At 33.3% G+C, this 20,098-nt stretch overlaps 1 protein-coding gene across 1 annotated transcript in view; it reads right to left on the bottom strand.

Moving 5' to 3' along the window:
* Nucleotides 1-20,098, bottom strand: part of RFX7 (regulatory factor X7) — a 115,343-nt gene that overhangs the window by 12,678 nt on the left and 82,567 nt on the right. The window contains exons 4-5 of the mRNA XM_082734447.1: nucleotides 12,946-13,028; nucleotides 11,410-11,532 (exon numbers count right to left, since the gene is read on the bottom strand). Of these exons, the coding sequence (XP_082590573.1) occupies nucleotides 11,410-11,532; nucleotides 12,946-13,028 (206 nt within the window). The remainder of the gene's footprint in view (nucleotides 1-11,409; nucleotides 11,533-12,945; nucleotides 13,029-20,098) is intronic.

Below are 20,098 nucleotides of genomic sequence, written 5' to 3'. Positions count from 1 at the left end.
AATGCAATAACTCTCTCTATATATGGACCAAAAAAGCTACCTAGGAATATTGCTGTAGTGATAAAAGTCAGACCTATATGTATGGTATAGTTTAATTTGAGTTAAAAGAATAAAATTTAGGAATAACTGACATTACGTCTATATATCGAAATATAGAAAGATGAGGCACCTGAATGGCTCCATCGCATCAGACTCTATTTCAGCTCAGGTCATGTCATGGGATCAAGACCCACAAGGGGCTCTGTGCTTGGAGGGAGTTTTCTTGAGGATTTTTTTCCCTCTGCTCTTCTCCCCACTCACAAGCACATGCATGCACACTCTCTGAGTAAATACAGAAAAATAAAGCTATTGGGAATGTTATAATCTCAGGAGGATGTGGGATGAAGAAGAGTAAAGAATGATTTTTATTTGATGCTATACTTTTAGATTTGCAGTTTGTTATAATGAGCATAAATCTGTATATGATTATAGAATAACAAATTAATTAATTTGAGTATCTTATACAAGGTGTTAATATCCAGGACATAAAAAGAACTCCTACATTAAATTAAAGAACTCAATGACATTAAAAACAACCTAATAAAAAAAATGTGCAATGGGCTTGAATAAATCTCTCCAAGTATGTACAAATGGCCAACAAGCACCAAACGTACTCAATACAACCTCACACCTATCAAAAAACCTAGAAAATAGCAAGTGTTGACAAGGATGTGAAGAATCTTGTGCACTGCTGGTAGGCATATAAAATGGTGTAGCCATTATGAAAAACAGTATGGTAACTCCTCAAAAAATTAAAAACAGAATTACCACATGATCCATTAATTACATTTCTGGGCATAAACCCCAAATAACTGAAAGAATATCGTGAAAATATATTTGCACATCCACATACATAGCAGCATTATTCACAATAGCCAAAAGGAAGCAACTCAAGTACCCAAGAATGGAAGAATGGGTAAACAGAATGTGGCATATACACACAATGGAATATTCTGACACATGTTATAATGAATGAACCTTGAGAACATTGTGCCGAGAGAAATAAACGAGACACAGAAGGGCAAATACTGCATGATTCCCCTTAGATAGGTGATTCCTAAAGTAGTCAAATTCATGAGATAGCATGATGGTTTCCTAGGGCAGAGGGAAATGAGAACGGGTAGAGTTTCAGTTCTATGCAAAGAAAAGAGTTCTGTTGATGAGTTGGGAGCGTGGTAACACAACAATATGAATGCACCTAAAACTACTGAACTAACTACACACTTAAAAATGGTTAAGATGGCAAGTTTTATGCATTTTACCACAAATTTTAAAAAGTAACAGAAAACATTGTGGTTTTATTATAAGCAAGGCTTAGTGTGAGGTTTAAAAAGTAACTTGCCTATTTGGAAAGAGGAAACAAACATTATATTTAAATGGCAATTTAAGGGGCGCCTGGGTGGCTCAGGGGGTTAAGCCTCTGCCTTCAGCTCAGGTCATGATCCCAGGGTCCTGGGATGGAGCCCCGCATCGCATCGGGCTCTCTGCTCAGCAGGAAGCCTGCTTCCTCCTCTCTCTCTGCCTGCCTCTCTGCCTACTTGTGATCTCTGTCTGTCAAATAAATAAATAAAACCTTTTAAAAAAATGGCAATTTAAATTGAAAAACAGCAGAATATGACAGAATGATTAATTTTAAATAAGTATCAAAAATCAATGATTTTCAATCTTTTTCTCCCTTCCTTCCTAATGCATCTGAATTTTAAGTCACTTATTTTTCCTATCAGCCACAGTAGCTCATTTTACTTTATTATTTTAGATTAGCACCCTCACAGTAGCTTATTTTATTTTATATTAGCATCTCCACAGTAGCTCATTTTAGATGGCAACAAATAAAACCAGGCTAAGGCTTATAGGTGAGAGTAGGGATTCAGAAGGAGCCTGGGTTCCCTGCTAGTACCACAGAGCTGCTAAAAGGAAAACTGAATTCTTTCTTCTTAAAACTACTGTTCAGGGCCTCCTGCGTGGCTCAGTCATTAAGCATCTGCCTTCAGCTCAGGTCAAAATCCCAGGGTTCTGGAATCGAGTCCCAGCTCCCTAATCAGTGGGAAGCCTGCTGCTTCTCCCTCTCCTACTTCCCCTGCTTGTATTCACTCTCTTTCTCTGTGTCAAATAAAGGAATAAAATCTTAAAAAAAAAAAAAAAGAAGAAGAAAGAAACTACTGTTCATTGAATGTTCTGTTACAGACAAATGAATTTATTCCTTACTGGGTAAGACCAAAAAAAAAAATTTTTTTTTGTTTACTAGCCCCCCCCCTTCTACTTCTTCGTTCTCCATCCCTTAGAAAACCTATCTGTAAACACCTATAAACCTTTTAGAGCATTGCAATCAGGTTTCATTTCTCAGTACAGTATGTAGATTGCTCTGGCAACAGATCCCAGCAGCCTATTAACTCACATATAACATGGATCTTTTTCTTGTCTTCCTTTTACTTTAGCTCTCTGAGGCACTGGAGACTGGAGTAAACTCCTTAAAATCTCTCTTATCTGATTATACCATGCTTTCTTATTTGTGTTTTAAATTCTTACCCATTTTTGGACAGCTCATGTTCTTCTGCCTAGCCCCTAAATACCAGTTTTCTCCCTGTCCTTATCATTTCTTATTTTCTGAGATACTATTCTATTGTTTAAATATTCAATAACTCTCCAAGACCTACACATGGAAATAAGTCAAATTTGCTTGGCCTGGTCTCTGATATCATCTCTTGAACTCTGACTATAAGCTATCATGCATTTAATAATACACCTTCCACCTAGAATACCTTTCTGAATCCCTAGTCTGTTTGGTAAACTGTTTTTACGATTTTACACAGTATCTCTTGTGTGATGCTGGCCCTTACTCTCTCAGGTTGATTTGGAAACTCTGTGATCTTTTTATTTAGTGATCTGTTTCTCCTATTTGAAAGTAGGGACTATGTATACATGATTAATGCATATACATATTCATGTATATATGTACACATAAATTAATGCACTCAAATTTACTTTAAAATCATTTATTTTAATTTGTTGATTTCACTAAAGCACTACTAATTTCTTCAATGATCTCTTTGTCCTTGGGAGTGGTAATGCTTAAGTCTTAATTGCCTTAGTTTAAAGAAAAGTACTAAATATCTCCCAACTGCCATTAATCATGCTGGGACAGATAAAAAAACGTTAAGGTAGTAATAATAGTGACAAACTGATAACTAAAGATTCTAAAATACATAATGACTTGGGCTCATAGTCATATACGGGTGGGGGTACTGGAAAAGACTCTGATTTTAAATTAGGAGACTTGTTTTGTATTTCTAGTTATGATTACAATGTATTTAGTGGGGTGAGTATGATTTGGAAAAGTCAGTCAACCTTTCTACAACTGTGTCATATAAGAGAACCAGTTCCTTCCGATATAATATCACTTTTGTGGCTCTATTCTGCCACTCCTCTATTAATTATACTTTTTTTCACTAAAGAGTTAAGAAGTTAAAGACAGTAACTGAGGAATCTGTGAAAGTACAATTGGTCAGAAACAGAGAATGTGAGGAAAAGCAATTGATTTAACTTGAAAGTCAAGTCACAGAAACACAGAGAAAAGAGAAACTGGGATAAAAGCCTCTAAGAAATAGACCATACCAAGCAAGTGTGGAAAAAAAAAATCTTACCTTGAAAGTAATAATTTAAACATTAGACAAAGTACTTAGGATAACAACTCAGACAGAATATATTTCAATGATAGAAATCTTAAACCAATTTTTATCTTAAGACTTATTTAATATCCATATTTAACTGTCAAATATGAACAAAAAGTAATGTTGAAAAAATTTATCTCTTTTATGCTTTAGCTTATTTCTAGCCAGTTAAAAATCTTTAAAATATAATTGAAGCATGGCAAATGCTGCTCCAAAAATTTTAATTTTAAAAAGAGCATCTGGAAAAAGTTTCTAAAGGTCATATGGATTAGTGCAAAAAGAGCCAGCCTTGAAGTAACAAAACCTGGTTTCAAATCTACCTAGTTATTTCATTTCTTTGAGTCACCCGTAAAGGGAGGGATGGATGGTATTTTTTCCACTTATTTTATACAGATGCTATAACATTAAACAATATATTATACACTTAATAAATTTATAAATTATGCATACATGCTTAGATTTAACATAGATTTATCACTATCTTAACACCATTTTTTTTAAAAAAAAGATTTTATTTATTTGTCAGAGAGAGAGAGAGCACAAGCAGAGGGAGAGGCAGGCAGAAGGATAAGCAGGGTCTCCGCTGAGCAAGGAGCCTGATGCACGGCTCGATTTCAGGACATGAGCTCAGCCCAAGGCAGATGCTTCACCAATGGAGCCACCCAGGTACCCCATCTTAACACTCTTAAAACATGTATTTGTAGGATCTGCTTCTGTCTTCAAGGTTGTCCTAAAAGTTTCATTTACATTAGTTAACAGAACAGAAACCGCAAACTTAGCTGGTAAGCACCAAAGTATCATACATATAAAATTAATGTTTATACACAAAATGGCTATATAAAAAAATTAACACAATCATACTCCTTAAAATATTAGAGGGTTTTAAAAAAGGGATTTAGAGAGAACATTTGTGTAACATAAAACACTGCAGCCAAAGTTGTGAAGTTTACAAATCTGAGAGTTTGTGCTTCTACCCAGAATGAAAGCAAACAGATTTTCAGGAGTGCTAAAACAGGCCATATATTATTTAGTAAGAAATCCGTTTAAGATTAATGCTTATGTTCTTTCCGAGGCAACAGGAAAGAGCAGCAGCAGCTACTACTGTCCCTGTTGCTAAGTGTTTCTAACAATACAGACTTTCTAGATTGGTTCATTCTATCAGCTTCTTCTATTGATCAGATTTCAAGACCAGAAACAACTTTAGAAACGTAATATAAAACAGCTTACATAAAATGACACAAATGGCTTAAAAAAAAAAAAAAGATGGAGATATATATATATATATATATGACAGATACCCAGAATGGGTCAAAAATATTCATATCAAAGGAGAATTTAACACAAAGTACACTTAATATGACACAGGATCATTTTTTTTGACAAAAGGCCAAAACTATAACAAAGATAAAAATCATGAACCTTTTCTTCTATCAAACAGCCCGGAAATCTATAAAACAAAACCCATTAAAAATATTAAGAGGAACTGTGAGAAATGTGACTTTGTAAGAGATTAACATACTACTCATCTTCAACTGATTAAACAGACAGAAAAAAAGGATTTCACAGAATTTGTAGGATTTGAAAAATACAAAAAAGTAGATTTAGCACATATCAATATACTTGAATACACAGTGATATAAAAAGAATGTCCAGAAGTACTTATAGAAACTGCTAATTCGTTACGCTAAAAGTAAACCTCAACAAATATAAAAATTCAGAAACTGAATGACTTTCACTCTTTGATCCAATATAATGAAGCCACAAATTAATCAAGTGCAAAACAAAAGAAAATGAAAGAACTCTCTTAAGCACATGAAAAGTTAAAAAAAAAAAACCCACCAAACTTCTATTTTGGGTCAAAGAAGAAATGAGAGCTATAAAAATCACACTATTAGAACATAATGGTAATTTAACAAATCATATCCATACCTAAGGAATACAGCCAAAACCATAATCAGAGGTGAACTCATAGATACAAATGTTCATATCTTAAATATGAAAAGAATGAAAACAAAGAATTCCATTTAAAGAGTAAGAAAAAAATCCCAAGGAAATTGGGAGAAGGAAAAGAAAGGCACCTAATAAGTAAGAAAAGGACAAAAATCCACCCAAAACCAAAACCAAAACATCCTGATATATCTTAACTTCATTTTTTTTTCTGGGAAAAGAAAAAACAAAAAACCAAAACAAAACAAAGAAACAAACCAAAACAAAAAAACAATAGAAATAAACTACAACTAAGTATAATTTGAAAAAAAGGTAAAATGCAAATGTTTAAAAACTAGAAACACAAGAATAGATATGAGATATAGAAGATAACTCAATTTAGTAGAGTAATATATGTAATGCTATGCTGATACATTTGAAAATGTGACTGAATTCAAGGAAAAACAAATTACTAAATTTGACTAATGAAGTAAAAACCTAACCAGAAAAAACCCACAAAAAATTGTCAAAGAATTACCTCCAACAAAGGCTCCAGGCCTAGATGGTTTTATAGTTGAGTTCTTTAAAACTTTCAAGAACAAATAAGTCCCATGCTATATAAACTGTTCCAGAGCACAGAAATTTAGGGAAAGAGTTCCAATTCATTTACGAAGCTGGCCTAACCCTGATATCAAAACCTGACAAAGATAGCACAAAAAAAGAAAATTACAGACCAAAATATTCACTCATAAATACAGATGCAAAGATCCTAAATAATATAATTGAAAACAGAGATCAACAGCACACTAAAAGATTACACATCTTGATATGAAGAGAACATTCATTCTAGAACTAAAAGAAGGGTTTATATGTTAGGTAATATCTTTATATATCACATCAATAGCTCAAAGAAAAAAGCACTTCATAATAATCTCAATAAATGCCCAAATGAATCTGATAAATTTCATATCTATTTCTTACAAAATAGCAAATAAAGTCCTGATAAACTATAAATGATACATCCTTTACATCAAAGAACTGTAAGAGAAAATGATGCCCATCATTGTTATTACTTAAAATCAGAAGGAAAACCCATTACATGTAATAAAATAAAGAGAATGAAGAAGACATAAAGAAGACATACAGAATAAACTTTATTCAAGTCAAAAGTAACAACTGAAAAATTCAGTAAGTATAAAATGTACAACATAAATAGAAGTCTACAGATATCCTATAAATCTAAACAAATCAACAGTAAAGCAATAGAAAAAATATTTTTAATATAAATAACACTATAAAAATTACCAAGAAATAAAACTTAATTAGAAAAACAAGTGGACTTAATTGAAGGGAAAAAAACTGAAACGTCAATGAAGGGCACGAGAAAGATGTAAATTAAGAAACATACTTCTAGCTCTGAAATTAATTTTTCTAATATAAGATTTCATATTTAATGTATTTTGAATCAAAATTCCTTTGAGGTTTCCTTTTTTAAATTTAGAAAAGTGATCCCAAACTTGATATGAAAAACATTAACTGGTCTGAAAATAAAACCAAGGAAAATTTTTAAAAAGAGGGATAGGATAGTAAGAGGAGTCTGGTCCTACCAGTTTTTCAATTAGTTAATAGTTAAAATATTAAAAATGATATGGTACTGGAATAAGAACAGAAAATATCAAAGAAAAAAACCGAGGCCAAAAAGGGCTTTAGTAAGTTCAAAGTTATATTATAGATTAGTGTATTAAAGAGAAAAAAAACATTCAATAAATGAGGCTGGAATAATTAGTTAACAATATTCAGGAAAAAAATGAAATTAGTGCCTTATCTAATGGCATTCACCAAAATAAATACCAGATGGACTAATGGATTATGCATGAAAAGTGAAATAAGAGATATCTTTTTAAAAATCTAGGAAAAATACATGGGTATTCAGCCGCTAGTGGCATGGGGAAGTTCTAAGCATAACAGCAATGCTATAAGCTGTAAAGAAAGTGGCTAAATCAGACTACTTATAAAGAGATTAACAAAAAAAATAAACAGTAATCTTGAAAAAACATTTACATTTTAATAGTTAATATCTTTAATATATAAAGGGCCATAAACCAGCAATCTCAACTTTAATAACATACACTGAATTAATTATATCATCAAGAATGTTCACTGCAGTGTTATTTGCCACAGTTCCCCCTTCAAGTATTGTGTAACCAGTGGGGCCAAATTTGGTTAAACAATAACAAGAACATATACACAAGAAGAAGGTATTAGAAAAAAATAAAAAGAAAAAAACCAAAGTGGTTATTTTTAGACAGTAAGATTTACTGGTACCAGCTTTTTTTAAAAAAATACATTTATAACTCTTTCCCAAAACTGTAATGATGAACACATACTAATTTTGTAATTCAAAAATAATATAAACACATTAATGATCATTTTCATAAACACGAGATTATCAGAATTCAAGTTTCAACAAATATAAAAGTTCAGGATCATTTGTAAATTAAGCTGTTTTTGCATGCTGAAAGCCCCTTAAAGCTATGTTTCTATTAGTACTTAATTTAGCATGAAAATAGAGTTAAAAGAAGTCAGTCACAGTGCTATCTTAGATTATACCCTCATTTTTTCTCTCAAAGGGATTTTGATTTTAATGACTGTAAAAGGGATTAATTTCACAAAAAAATATATCTGAACATCATTGCAATAAATTATACAAGGGTCTATATACAATAGAATCATTTAAAATAAAGGTATATTTAATAACATTTTTTTTCAGTGAGTATTTAAAATAGAAACAATTTATGACTGGTCATTCTATGTTAAGTTTTTTTGCAGGAAACCTCATTAAGGTACTCCAAATAGGAAGATGATTAATTAGTCAAAAAGGCCATTAGGAAAGGACAAAATTTCTCTAAAAATATTTTCAGAGAAAAATGTAATTTTTTGTCTAACTGAAGTCTCTTCTGTGATTTAAAACTCTTGTACTTAAAAAAAATGTAGTTAAACTTCATTTTGCTTTTTTGGACAATACAACTTAAAATAATTTTAAAACTTTTAAACTAGTTATTTCCTGATATGTTGATCTACTTCTTGCCTGTCTATAGTCCTCCTACATTTTCATCTCTCAAGTTTTTTAAACCCACATGGCAAATTATGGTTTAGGCAATGGATAATCAAATGAAAGAATGATTTGAATCTGGAGCTCCCACGGGCTATGAGGTTGTGGCCCCACACTTTCTTCTCAGCCCATGTCATGCTAATACATCTTACTGTGCTATGTCTCTTATCCCAGTTGTATTATTTATAGTATGTATACTAATCCATATTTTGAGCAGCTTATTTATTCAGCCTAAGGAGAAGTCATAGCCAACTTTATTTCTAAATACTTGACCAACCTTTTCTACCCACGCAGTATGCTATCACTCAAATTTAACAAGTTTTGCCTTCTCACTCATTATGAAACACTCATGGAACCTGAGTTCTAGGAATATATTGGCCCCTAAACTAGTTTTGTGATACTGGGAGAGTCACCTAACTTCCTGGTTTTCAGTGTTTTTATCTATACAATGGGGACTTAAGTCTCAAAACACTGAAATTTTATTATCAATGTCAGGGATCAGAGTCCATTCTAATTGCTCTTAATATTAAATTAGTGTCTAGTATGTGGAAACCCTGTAGGGAATCCATATGAAAATAAAGTATATTCTTAGTGAAATGGTTTTTGAATTAAAATACCCAGACTGAGATATAGTACTTTATAGTATTCTACAGAGGCATAATCATTACCACAGTTCTTTCACATTCCATAAACAAAACAGGTATTTCTTTCCTAGTCACATTATTATAAAAAATTTCCCCTAACTACTACTTCCCCTTTCAACTCTAGTCAAGGTCCCTTCCTTTTATCTCTGCTGCTCTCCACTACCACTGCAATTTAATTACTCAAAATTGAAGCTCCCACTGCTTCCACACAACGATGAAATGCTTTATTTCTTTTTTGTTTAGGAAAAACCTATAACTTTTCATAATGAAAAGAATTATGAGGGTTTATAGGAATCTTGGAAAATGATTTAATAGAAAAATAGAACAAAGGCAGGAAACCTTTAGGAACATAAGGACTGCTTTAGTGGGCCAGAATCACAGTTCCACAAAGGCAGGGTACAGTCTCTAATGACAATGCAAAAAAGGGTTCTACCGTGGAAAGATGTGATTTCAAAAAAAATATGAATATTTCAAGTTCTCTGATTAATTCATTATGAAAATGTCATATATTATTTTATCCATTTTTCCCTTTTGGTAAACTAGCAAGACATCTCTGGATAACTTGTTCCTCAACATTTCCTACTTCAGACAACTTTTAGAATTTTAAAGCTATAAGAAACCTCATACTTCTTCAATTGCCTCACTTTATAGATAATGCATCTGACAAAAAAAATTGTTAAAACAACTGTCTAGGTCACAACTTTAATGACAGTTATCTATTCTGTTGATACTCAGTCCAGAGTTTCTTCAACATATCACATGTTTACTGATATTAACACCCTTTTAATTAATATTTGCTTCTTTGTAGTTTTATAGGGTTATCTGTTTTAATTAGTTAGGTTTAGTGAAAAATACTTACTATAAATACAAACATATTTTTCATGAATGAGAGGAGCTGTCTCTTATTCATTATATCCTCAGAATTTATACAGGGTCTGGCACGAGCAGGTATTCAACAGATTGTTATAAATTAAGAGAATGAACCTTATTATAGATTTGGGTCACACGCACTCTTAGATTTAATTTTCTTAAAAAAAAAAAAAAATCTAAGGCTCTTCAGTTTAATGTTGTTCCCTTGATCATTTCAGACATTAGTCTCTCGACTTTCTCTAGCTCCATTATGTTCCTTAAGGCGAGGGAATCAATTTTGAATGAAGGTAGAGGTTTTCTTTCTAAATACCAACATCTCAGTAAGTGTGTGATCTTACAAGTGTATGATCTTAGCATGATCTTACACTGGTTTACAATAGCATCTATCTGACACTTTTCTTTCAAACTGTATAAATACGACACATGAATGCTTGCTGGTGTGACACTTAAATACTCTTAAAATGTTGGTTTTATTTACTCTGCCAGAATAAATTCTGTCAAAAATGTTAAACAAAACTAGACTTAGCAACTATTACATTGTCTTTATCCAGAAGGCCCATTAGTCTCTTTATTTTTACTTCCTATATTTAAATAAATTATCTGTACAAATGACATTATTTGAAAGTCTAATACATACATGCCACTGAACTCCCTCATTCATGAATACGTATTTCACAATATTCTAGAAACTTAGCTTTTTTGTTTTTTGGTTGGTATAGAGAAGCATTAGAACAGTTTTGGACATATGAAAAAGGCCTGTAGAAGTCTAAATTAAAAACACGTTTTAGTTTTCTCTTACACATTGACTTATTTATTGCCTTCCACTATTCTTCTAACTCCAGACACACCCTTCCTTTCATCCTTAAGAACTCTATAGAAACCCTTTCATTCATCAATCCTTTATCATCATCATTCTACCCTCAAACATCCCTCCTATCATCCAAAGAGAAATCCTTTTATTCAGTATCTGTCCTTGATGATATATGCTACCAGAGAAGCTTACAGATGGAAAGAACCTTAGAAATCTCTAAGTCAAAATCCCACATACCACTGTGATATTCACTAATGATAAAACAAATTATTATGGCCAAATATAGTACTTAAATGGTTTAACACATCAACATCCCTAATGTATGCACATGATACTTACTTGTACTCATCATAGACTTCTTGTTTGGGCAATGAAGTCTCAGGATGTTCTTCCAGCGTATTTCGAATCCAGGAAAAGGCATGCATTTGTTGTGCCCGACTAGATGACACGGCATTCTGATCACTGATTATAAAACAAAAACATGTTTTAGCTGAACCAGACAGTAACTGATTGATAATTTTTGAGCCAGGCCTATAAGTTCCACTAAAGAATTGTGTGTAAACACACTATAAGTGACCAAACCAAACTCAAACCATACAGTAGATGCCCAGTTATCTATATGCAAATTGCCCACCTGTGGTTGTGAGCCGTTTTCTACAGCTAGTGACTGACCGAAGTTACTGCCCTGCTGCATCCCTCCGATGGTCGCTACAGAGGCACAGGTGATGGAGCACTGACAATGTAAGGTATTCGTTTTGGTGAAAATGACCTCAAAGTGGATATTTGTTCACTTACTTGCCTGTTCATTTGCCTAAATTTGCCAAATCATCAAAGTTTTAAAGCAAGCTATAGAAAAAAATGGTTTCTATTTGCTTAGTATTTTCAAATAACTACCCTTGAGCCCTCCAAGCTCCAGAATGCGATTCACACCAGACAGGTTTTGAGAAGACAAACTTCCTCCTACAGTCAGTCCTTCCTACAACTTCCTGCAACAGTCCTTCTCCAGACCAATACTTCTACTATACATCCTAAGTTTTTACTATACGGCAGAGTCATTTATAAACTAAATCTATAAAACGTACACCCAAGATAACATAAGGGAAGATCCTTTATTGATTCTGACATTCATCCCAGCTAACTAGAACAATAACTTATTTAATTCCAAAGAAGATAGTGAGCAAATTTCTAGGACAAAAAGATGATTAAAATGGTTATAAAATTTGGTTTGAGGGAGAAGGGGTAAAAGCAACAGAATTTTCATGTTGTTTCTTTTTATACACAATTATAAAGTAACAGAATTTTAAGTATAACTTACATGATTGAAATGAACTCTGAGAAACTTAGAATAATGAAACTTTTAATAGCAAGCATGAGCTAACACCTCTATTTTCTACATGAAATTATTAAATATTTTTAGTAATGAAAATATAGCAATACTCTCAAACACACTTAAAGTATCTTATATTTACAATAAATTCATGTTCCATATATGCAATTTAACATTTTCTTTTTGATATTCTGTCAACGGTTCACCTAGAAGTACTAAAAAACAAAAACAAAACTCCTGTAGCTTCATTGCTTATAATATGCATGATTTATTTTTTGCTTTTCTGTCCAATTTTTACAATCCTTCACACTGCATAAATACATTGATCTGTTTAAAAAACAACCCAAATTACATTTCATAGCATTTACCCAGATGTAAAAATGAATCAGCAAATATGATCAAAGACTAAATGATCTACTATTTTGCCATTCTGTTTTCTGATGATTTTCGGAATAGCACACAATAATAACAACCATGACACACACCCCACACACCACAGGAATGTCCTATTAACACTGTAATTAAGGCAAAAGCAAAAAGAGATATACCTTTTCTCTCCATTGCTGAGACCAGAAGGCAGCTGAAGGTAGAGGTAGAGTTTCTCTAGGTCTGTAAAATTCTCAACTTCTTTCTAGTTACAAAAGATGAAAAGGAGAACATTTTTAAAACCTTGTTTATCCCTCAACAAAATTTACTAACACCCATGTACTGTTGGTAGGAATGTAAATTGGTGCAGCAATTGTGGAATACACTGTGTAGGTTTCTCTAAAAACAGAGATACCATATGACCTAGTAATTCCATTGAGTTTACCCAAAGAAAATGAAACCATAAATTCAAAAAGATATATGCATCCCTATGATTACTGTAGCATTATTTACAATAGCCGAGATATGGAAGCGACCTACGTGTCCAGTGATAGATGAACGGATAAAAAAGATGCGGTATAGATATACAATGGACTGTTACTCAGCTGTAAAAAATGAGATTTTGCTATTTGCAACAACATGGATGGACTTAGAAGGTTTTATGCTAAGTGAAATAAGTCAGTCAGAGAAAGACAAATACCATGTGATCTCACTCCTATGTGGAATCTAAAAAATGAAACAAACAAAAAAGAGTAGGAACAGACCTGTAAGTACAGAGAACAAACCAGTGGCTGCCAGAAGGGAGGGGATGGGCAAATGGGTGAAGGGGAGCAGTAGATACAGGCTCCCAGTAATGGAATGAGTAAGTCATAAGGATGAGAGGTACAGCATAAAGAATATAGTCAATGGTATTATAATAGCATTGTACGGTGACAAACTGTAGCTACACTTGTCAGCATAGCACAATGTATAGAAACTTGCTGGATCACTGTCATACACTTGAAACTAATGCAACATTGTATGTCAACTATACTTCAATAAAAAAAAATAATGAAAAAATACTGACTGTGTAGATTTAAACCAGATGGAATGAATCACCTGCCAAAGAAAAAAATTAGGCTTTTTTTTTCATCAGTAAAGTAATAGTTAAGTTGTTTGACAAATTTATTGCACATAAAAAGTTACTAAGAGAAAATGGTAATTTCCTTTTTTTTTTTTTTTAAGATTTTATTTATTTATTTGACAGACAGAGATCACAAGTAGGCAGAGAGGCAGGCAGAGAGAGAGGAAGGGAAGAGGGCTCCCTGCTGGGCAGAAAGCGGGCTCCATCTTAGGACTCTGGGATCCTGACCCTAGTGGAAGGCAGAGGCTTTAACCCATTGAGCCACCCAGGCACCCCTGGTACTTTCCTTTTAATTCTTATACTCTAGATACAAATAAAATCAATGTTTAGACAAAAAATTTCTCAGTTTTAATCACATTCAAAGAAGGAGTACTGCACAGGATTACAGGAAAAGTTCTAGACTAGCAGTCAAAAGAACATTCATCAGTTAGTTTTAGCCTAACCATTTAACGACTATGAAGCTTTGGTGCTCTGTCCAATTTTCCTTACAAATGCAAAATGGGTGAGATGACTTCAGTGAACACATGACTGATGATGCTACTGACACATGGAGATAGAACTGAGGTGTAAAAATACTGAAGTACTACCAACAACCCTTTCCACACAATGCAGATGTAATTATTCACAGAGCTGCAGCAGGGGCTATTTGGAGGACCTATTTGTAAGACTCTGTAGCTTTTCTGCAACTATATCCTTTTGTCTCTAAACCTATCCTTTAAAATAATTTCTGCTATACTGAGGACTGTATATAGCTTTCTTTCCCAGCTCTGTTTGCAACAAAGTAGCTTTAAATGTGCCACAAACCCCTGTTACAATAAAAATATGGTGAAATTCTGGTAGCCCAATTCAAGTGAAACTCCATTGCAACTGAAAACGTGGACAAATTATTGGCAGTCCTGATAACAGAATTTATCTTCATATAATAAAACACAGCTTAAACACAGATCCAATTTTAAAAATGTTTAAAACAATGTAACTCAGCCTCTCAACAGAATTCATCTATAAGACAATTTAATCCTAGAATTCATCCACAAAATGATTTAATCTATCAATTACATGTAAATAACTCCCAAATCTACTTTTTCTTTTTCCATCCCACGGTCTATGGGGTCTTCTTCCAATTAGCTCTCACTCCAATACCTAATAGATTTATCAGCTATATCCTATATAACTCTCCTCTCAAACAAAACAAAACAAAACAAAACAAAACAAGATATTTTCTTTCCCAACTGTTCCTTAACACCTTCTTTTCTCCAGTTCCCTAGTGTGTTCAGTTTTAGAGTATGCTTAATTTTGTTCCTCATCATACACTCCACTTTATTTAGCTCTCTTAACTCTTTACCCCATATACTGCCAGGCTCTTTATTTTCCTTGTCACTATGTAAGGCTAGGTGTTTAGCTTTCTTTTAACAGTAAAGAATTCATTTACTCACCGATTTTATTTACTGCCATGTTCTACAAATGATTTGCAATAATTACAAATTCAAAATGAACCTACAAAGACTGGAAATGCCAAATGAACAACATGATAGTCCTTGCCCTAAGGAACTTAGAAAGATTCGAAATCACTAAAAAGTACAACACTAGCTGGTTTCCCTACTTCCAACCTTCCCTTACTTGAATCTATCTTAAATATAGTTCCTAAAATACTTTGTTCAATATTATTAACATCACCCACTTAATCTCACCTAATCTCAACAATGTCTATCATATTAAATCCAAAGTAGACTAGGTTACAAAAAGCCCACATAAGAAGTTAAGTTCTCAAAGCAAAGTTATTGAAACCAATTTCAAGTTTAGGGGAAATCGCATATATTACCAAGTTAGTTAAATGAACTAAGGTGATAATTTCCTACTATCATGGTTGAAGACCTTTTTTTCTTCTTCTTTTTTAAGAGAGGGAGAAAGAAGGGGCAGGAAGGAGAGGGAGAGAATCTCAAACAGGTTCTACACCCAGCTTGGAGCCCAACATGGGGCTTGAACCCACAAACCTGAGATCATGACTTAAGCAGAAATCAAGATCACACACTTAACTGACTGACCCATCCAGATGCCCCAAAGATCTCTTCTGAAAAGTTATGAGGACTTTTCTCACACACATCTCAATCTTTGTAAGAAGATATACAAAAGGAAATCGTTAAACTAAAGTTTGATTTAAGAAATATCAAAAAACCTTCCAGGAAACCACCTCAAACTTAATTCTGCATGTGACCTAGTTAGTGCTTTGCTCTTTCACATCCTGAACAGAAAAGCCTGTAACAAACAATCAGATTCAGCATTCAGTTTGACATCATGTGATCCTGAGTGGGATCAATTAGATTGAAGATTCTTTGTGCAATGCAATCACCCTTTTTTTTGTTTGTTTTAAAGATTTTTTTTTTTTTTAAGATTTATTTACTTATTTGAGAAAGAGTGTGCTAGCAGTGGGAGGAAGAGTCAAGGAAGGGAAAGAGAGAATCCTTAGGCAAACTCCCTGCTGAGCACCTGGAGCCTGATTTGGGGCTTGATCCTAGAATCTGAGATGATGACCCAAGCTGAAATCAAGAGCCAGCTACTCAACCACCGAGTTACCTAGGTGCCCCAAACTCAATCACCTTTTGAAACAGAATCCTGAAAGATGAGACAGAGCAAGAAGGAAATCCTTTTAATATTTTAATATCCCATTTAACTTTTTAAATTTCACACAAAGTACAAGAAGTAGGTACACATGCCTCACTATTCACTTTCAAATGATGCTTTTTGCCATATTTGCAAATTCGTTGACTTTAACAGATTACATAATAGTTGCATGGATTAAAAGCAGCTTATTCATTCTTTACTGATAGACAACTATCATAAAATTTTATTATTTCAAATAGCACTACAGTGAAAATCCTTAAATTTTGACTGGTGTATTCTTTGTGCTAGAGTTTTTTCTAGTGTAAATACTTAAAAGCAGAAATACTTGGTCATCAGAGATGCAAATCTTCAACTTTATTTGGGTATTTCTAAATTATTCCCTGAAACCATTATGCCAATTTATATTTCCAAGAGCAAAACTATAATTTTTCTATATCCTTGTTAAAATTTAAGATTTAAATGTTAGCTACTCTTATGGGTATGAAAAAGTATTTCACAGTCTTAAATTTTCTGGTTGAAGATAAGACCGAATATTTTTCGTATTATTTATCATTTGAGTTTACTCTGATACAAAGGCTATCAAATTCTAGCACGCATCAGAGTCACCTGAAGAGTCTGTTAAAGATTGCAAAACCCCACCTTCACAATTCCTAAATCAGTAGGGTCTCAACTGGGGGCCAGAGAATCCTGATTTTTTTTTTAAAGATTTTATTTATTGATTTGACAGAGAGCGACAGAGGGAATACAAACAGGGAGAGTCGCAGAGGGAGAAGCAGGCTTTCCACCAAAGGCAGTCACTTAATTACTGTGCCACCCAGGCGCCCAATCCAGATTTCTAATCGTTCCCACTGATGCTGATACTGGTATTCAGGGAATCTCATCTAAAGAACCATACTGTTCAAGGAACCACACATTTGAAAGAGAGTATTTATCATGTAGTCTATATACTAATTCTCCATTGGCTATACATGCTGCTATTACATTCTCCTAGTTGTAGCTTCTTTTCACTTTGTTTTTGGAGTCTTTGATGCAGAGAAGTTTTTAATTTCCAGGAAGTCAAATATATCAACATTTGCATTTATAATCTGTGTTTTCTGTGTCTTGTTTTGAAATCCTTTCCTATCCTAATGTCATAAAACTAGCCCTTATTTTCTTTTTAAGTATTGTTTTTCACATTTAGGTGTTTAATACCCCTAGAATTTATTTTTCTATAAAGCAGAGTTCTAATTAAAAATTTCCCACAAGTTTAGCTGATTGCCCAATATACTTTATTGTAGTTCACCAATTCCCTTCTCATTTTTTCATACCATATCTATTATGGGATTCTTGTTTACTTACAGGTTAACAAGAAATGTCATCTTTACTTTTAGTATTTAAAAACATCTTTCTCTATTAATTTAGAAAAAATCAACGATTTATCCTTGAGTGTAATATAGCAAAATGTATGATTCACTGGTCCTTCTTGAACTTGTGTCCCAGATTTTTCTATAAAAATATTACCCAATAACTGATTAACACAGTAATAAAGCAGCTTTGATAGAGCTTTTATAAATCTTACTTTAACAGGCAAGTTTCCTATTGATAACCAGTATGAATATATGACCTATATTATCTATTAAAAGCAAATGAAACAGCTGCTACTTGAGCTTGATAGACTGAACCTTCAAATCTAATCTATCTAAAGCAGTAAGATATAGCAGCAGTGAGGTGCAGAATATAGAATTAGAAGGCTTACAGCCAAACTCCAGATTTGCACTCATTAGCTTTGTGATATTAAGCAAGCTGTTCAAGCTGAGTAATCTGTAAAACCATGATAAAATGCTCATAAAATTTTTGTGAGGGGGTGCCTGGGTGGCTCAGTGGGTTAAGCCGCTGCCTTCGGCTCAGGTCATGATCTCAGGGTCCTGGGATCGAGGCCCGCATCGGGCTCTCTGCTCAGCAGGGAGCCTGCTTCCTCCTCTCTCTCTCTCTGCCTGCCTCTCTGCCTACTTGTGATCTCTCTCTGTCAAATAAATAAATAAAATCTTTAAAAAAAAAATTTTGTGAGGATTAAAAGTAATTTATAAAATTTATCTATGATAGATATTATTATTATATATTATTCTGAAATATATAACTGCTTAAGATATTTTGGTAGAAGAGTTTATTATTTAAATTCTATCAACAAGTACATAATCTTTTATTTGAAAAAGCAAGATGTCTTCTAGGAAATATTTTAGCCTGGTGACCTCCACTAACTTAGGAGGTACGTAGAACAATGCTCCTAGATTTCATATATGAGCATCACACTTGCCCCTAAGTTACTGAAGACAATGTTCCACCAGCACTAACTTTCCACAGGGTGAATATAGAAAAAGGTAGATACTATTCCCTCCTAAGCCACCAAGATGAAATAGAAATTAGAAATTACTTCTGACAACAACTGTGCTACTAGAGAGAAAGAAATCAATTTAAGCAGAATAGGTCAGATATAAAAGCTCTTCCTAGGCTGAATATGGAATGAAATGTGTAATTTCCCATTTGTCTTCTATCATAAAAAATACTTGAAACAATATACTATATTTCAAAAACTGAGTTTATTTTTAGCAGTCCTGCTTGTATGCTCAAGACATCTACCTCTGAACTATCAATATAAACAGGATAGATTGCCAAGGATCAGGTTGAATTTCAAATGTCTGACTACCAGAACTTGAAGCCCTTCAAGCAGATGGTTTGTATTTATTGCCATGGAATATAGTTATAAGGTAGTCTCTGAATGGAGAGATCTGGTCCTGTTTTGAGGGACCATCTTGGATCCGGTTTATGCTATAATTTCTCAAATTTTTTCTATTTGAAATCAGTTTTGCTATAGTGATGTGTTTCCTGTTATGAGACTTCCCTCTCAGATGTTATTCAGGTTTGTTTGTAACAAGATCACAAATAAGCCCCCCAGGTAAGGGCCGATACTTAACAAAGACTCTAACAAAGTGAAGGCTCAACTGTGAAACTTTTATGCAAATCCATGGTAAACTGACATCTGAGGATCATTATCTTTATTTCCAGAAAAAACTGAAACTCTTCTATTGAGATGTATAAATACCCTTCAAAGAACTGGCTAGGCTGACAATGACTGAATTCTGGTGGAAGAGGAACAACCAGGGTATCACAACCATAATTAGTTCTTTAAAATTTACTTTTCAAAGTGGTATCAGAAAAAGGTTTTTTAAAAAGTTTTAACTTAAATTTTTATGTAGAACTTAAAGCTTAAAATCTAGAAACCTACATTCTTCAGGTTGACTATTTCTTCAGTTAACCATATGCGGATGGAACATATATACACTGATAGGATAGTCATGCTTGAATTTGCATTTGATTTTATAAACTACCAAAACAAAGCAAAAAACAGAACTTTAAAAAAAAATCTAATTTTTTTTTCCTCCTCAGGTGACACTGATTCTGGAGCACCGCAGTTTTTACCTTTTTCACCAGCAACATTGACAGAAGGACTAAAAGGGGGGAAAAGTAGATCCTTATTCTATAGCCTTTTTAAATTTATGGAAACAATCAACATACCTGATATTATATTCTCTCGGGCCCCAGCAGTTGTTAAAGCT

Source organism: Mustela nivalis (assembly GCF_964662115.1).
Source record: "Mustela nivalis genome assembly, chromosome: 6".
NCBI classification, from domain to species: Eukaryota; Metazoa; Chordata; class Mammalia; order Carnivora; family Mustelidae; genus Mustela; species Mustela nivalis.
Note: the sequence above shows the minus strand (reverse complement) of the source record. Positions and strands in the feature narration are given on the sequence as shown.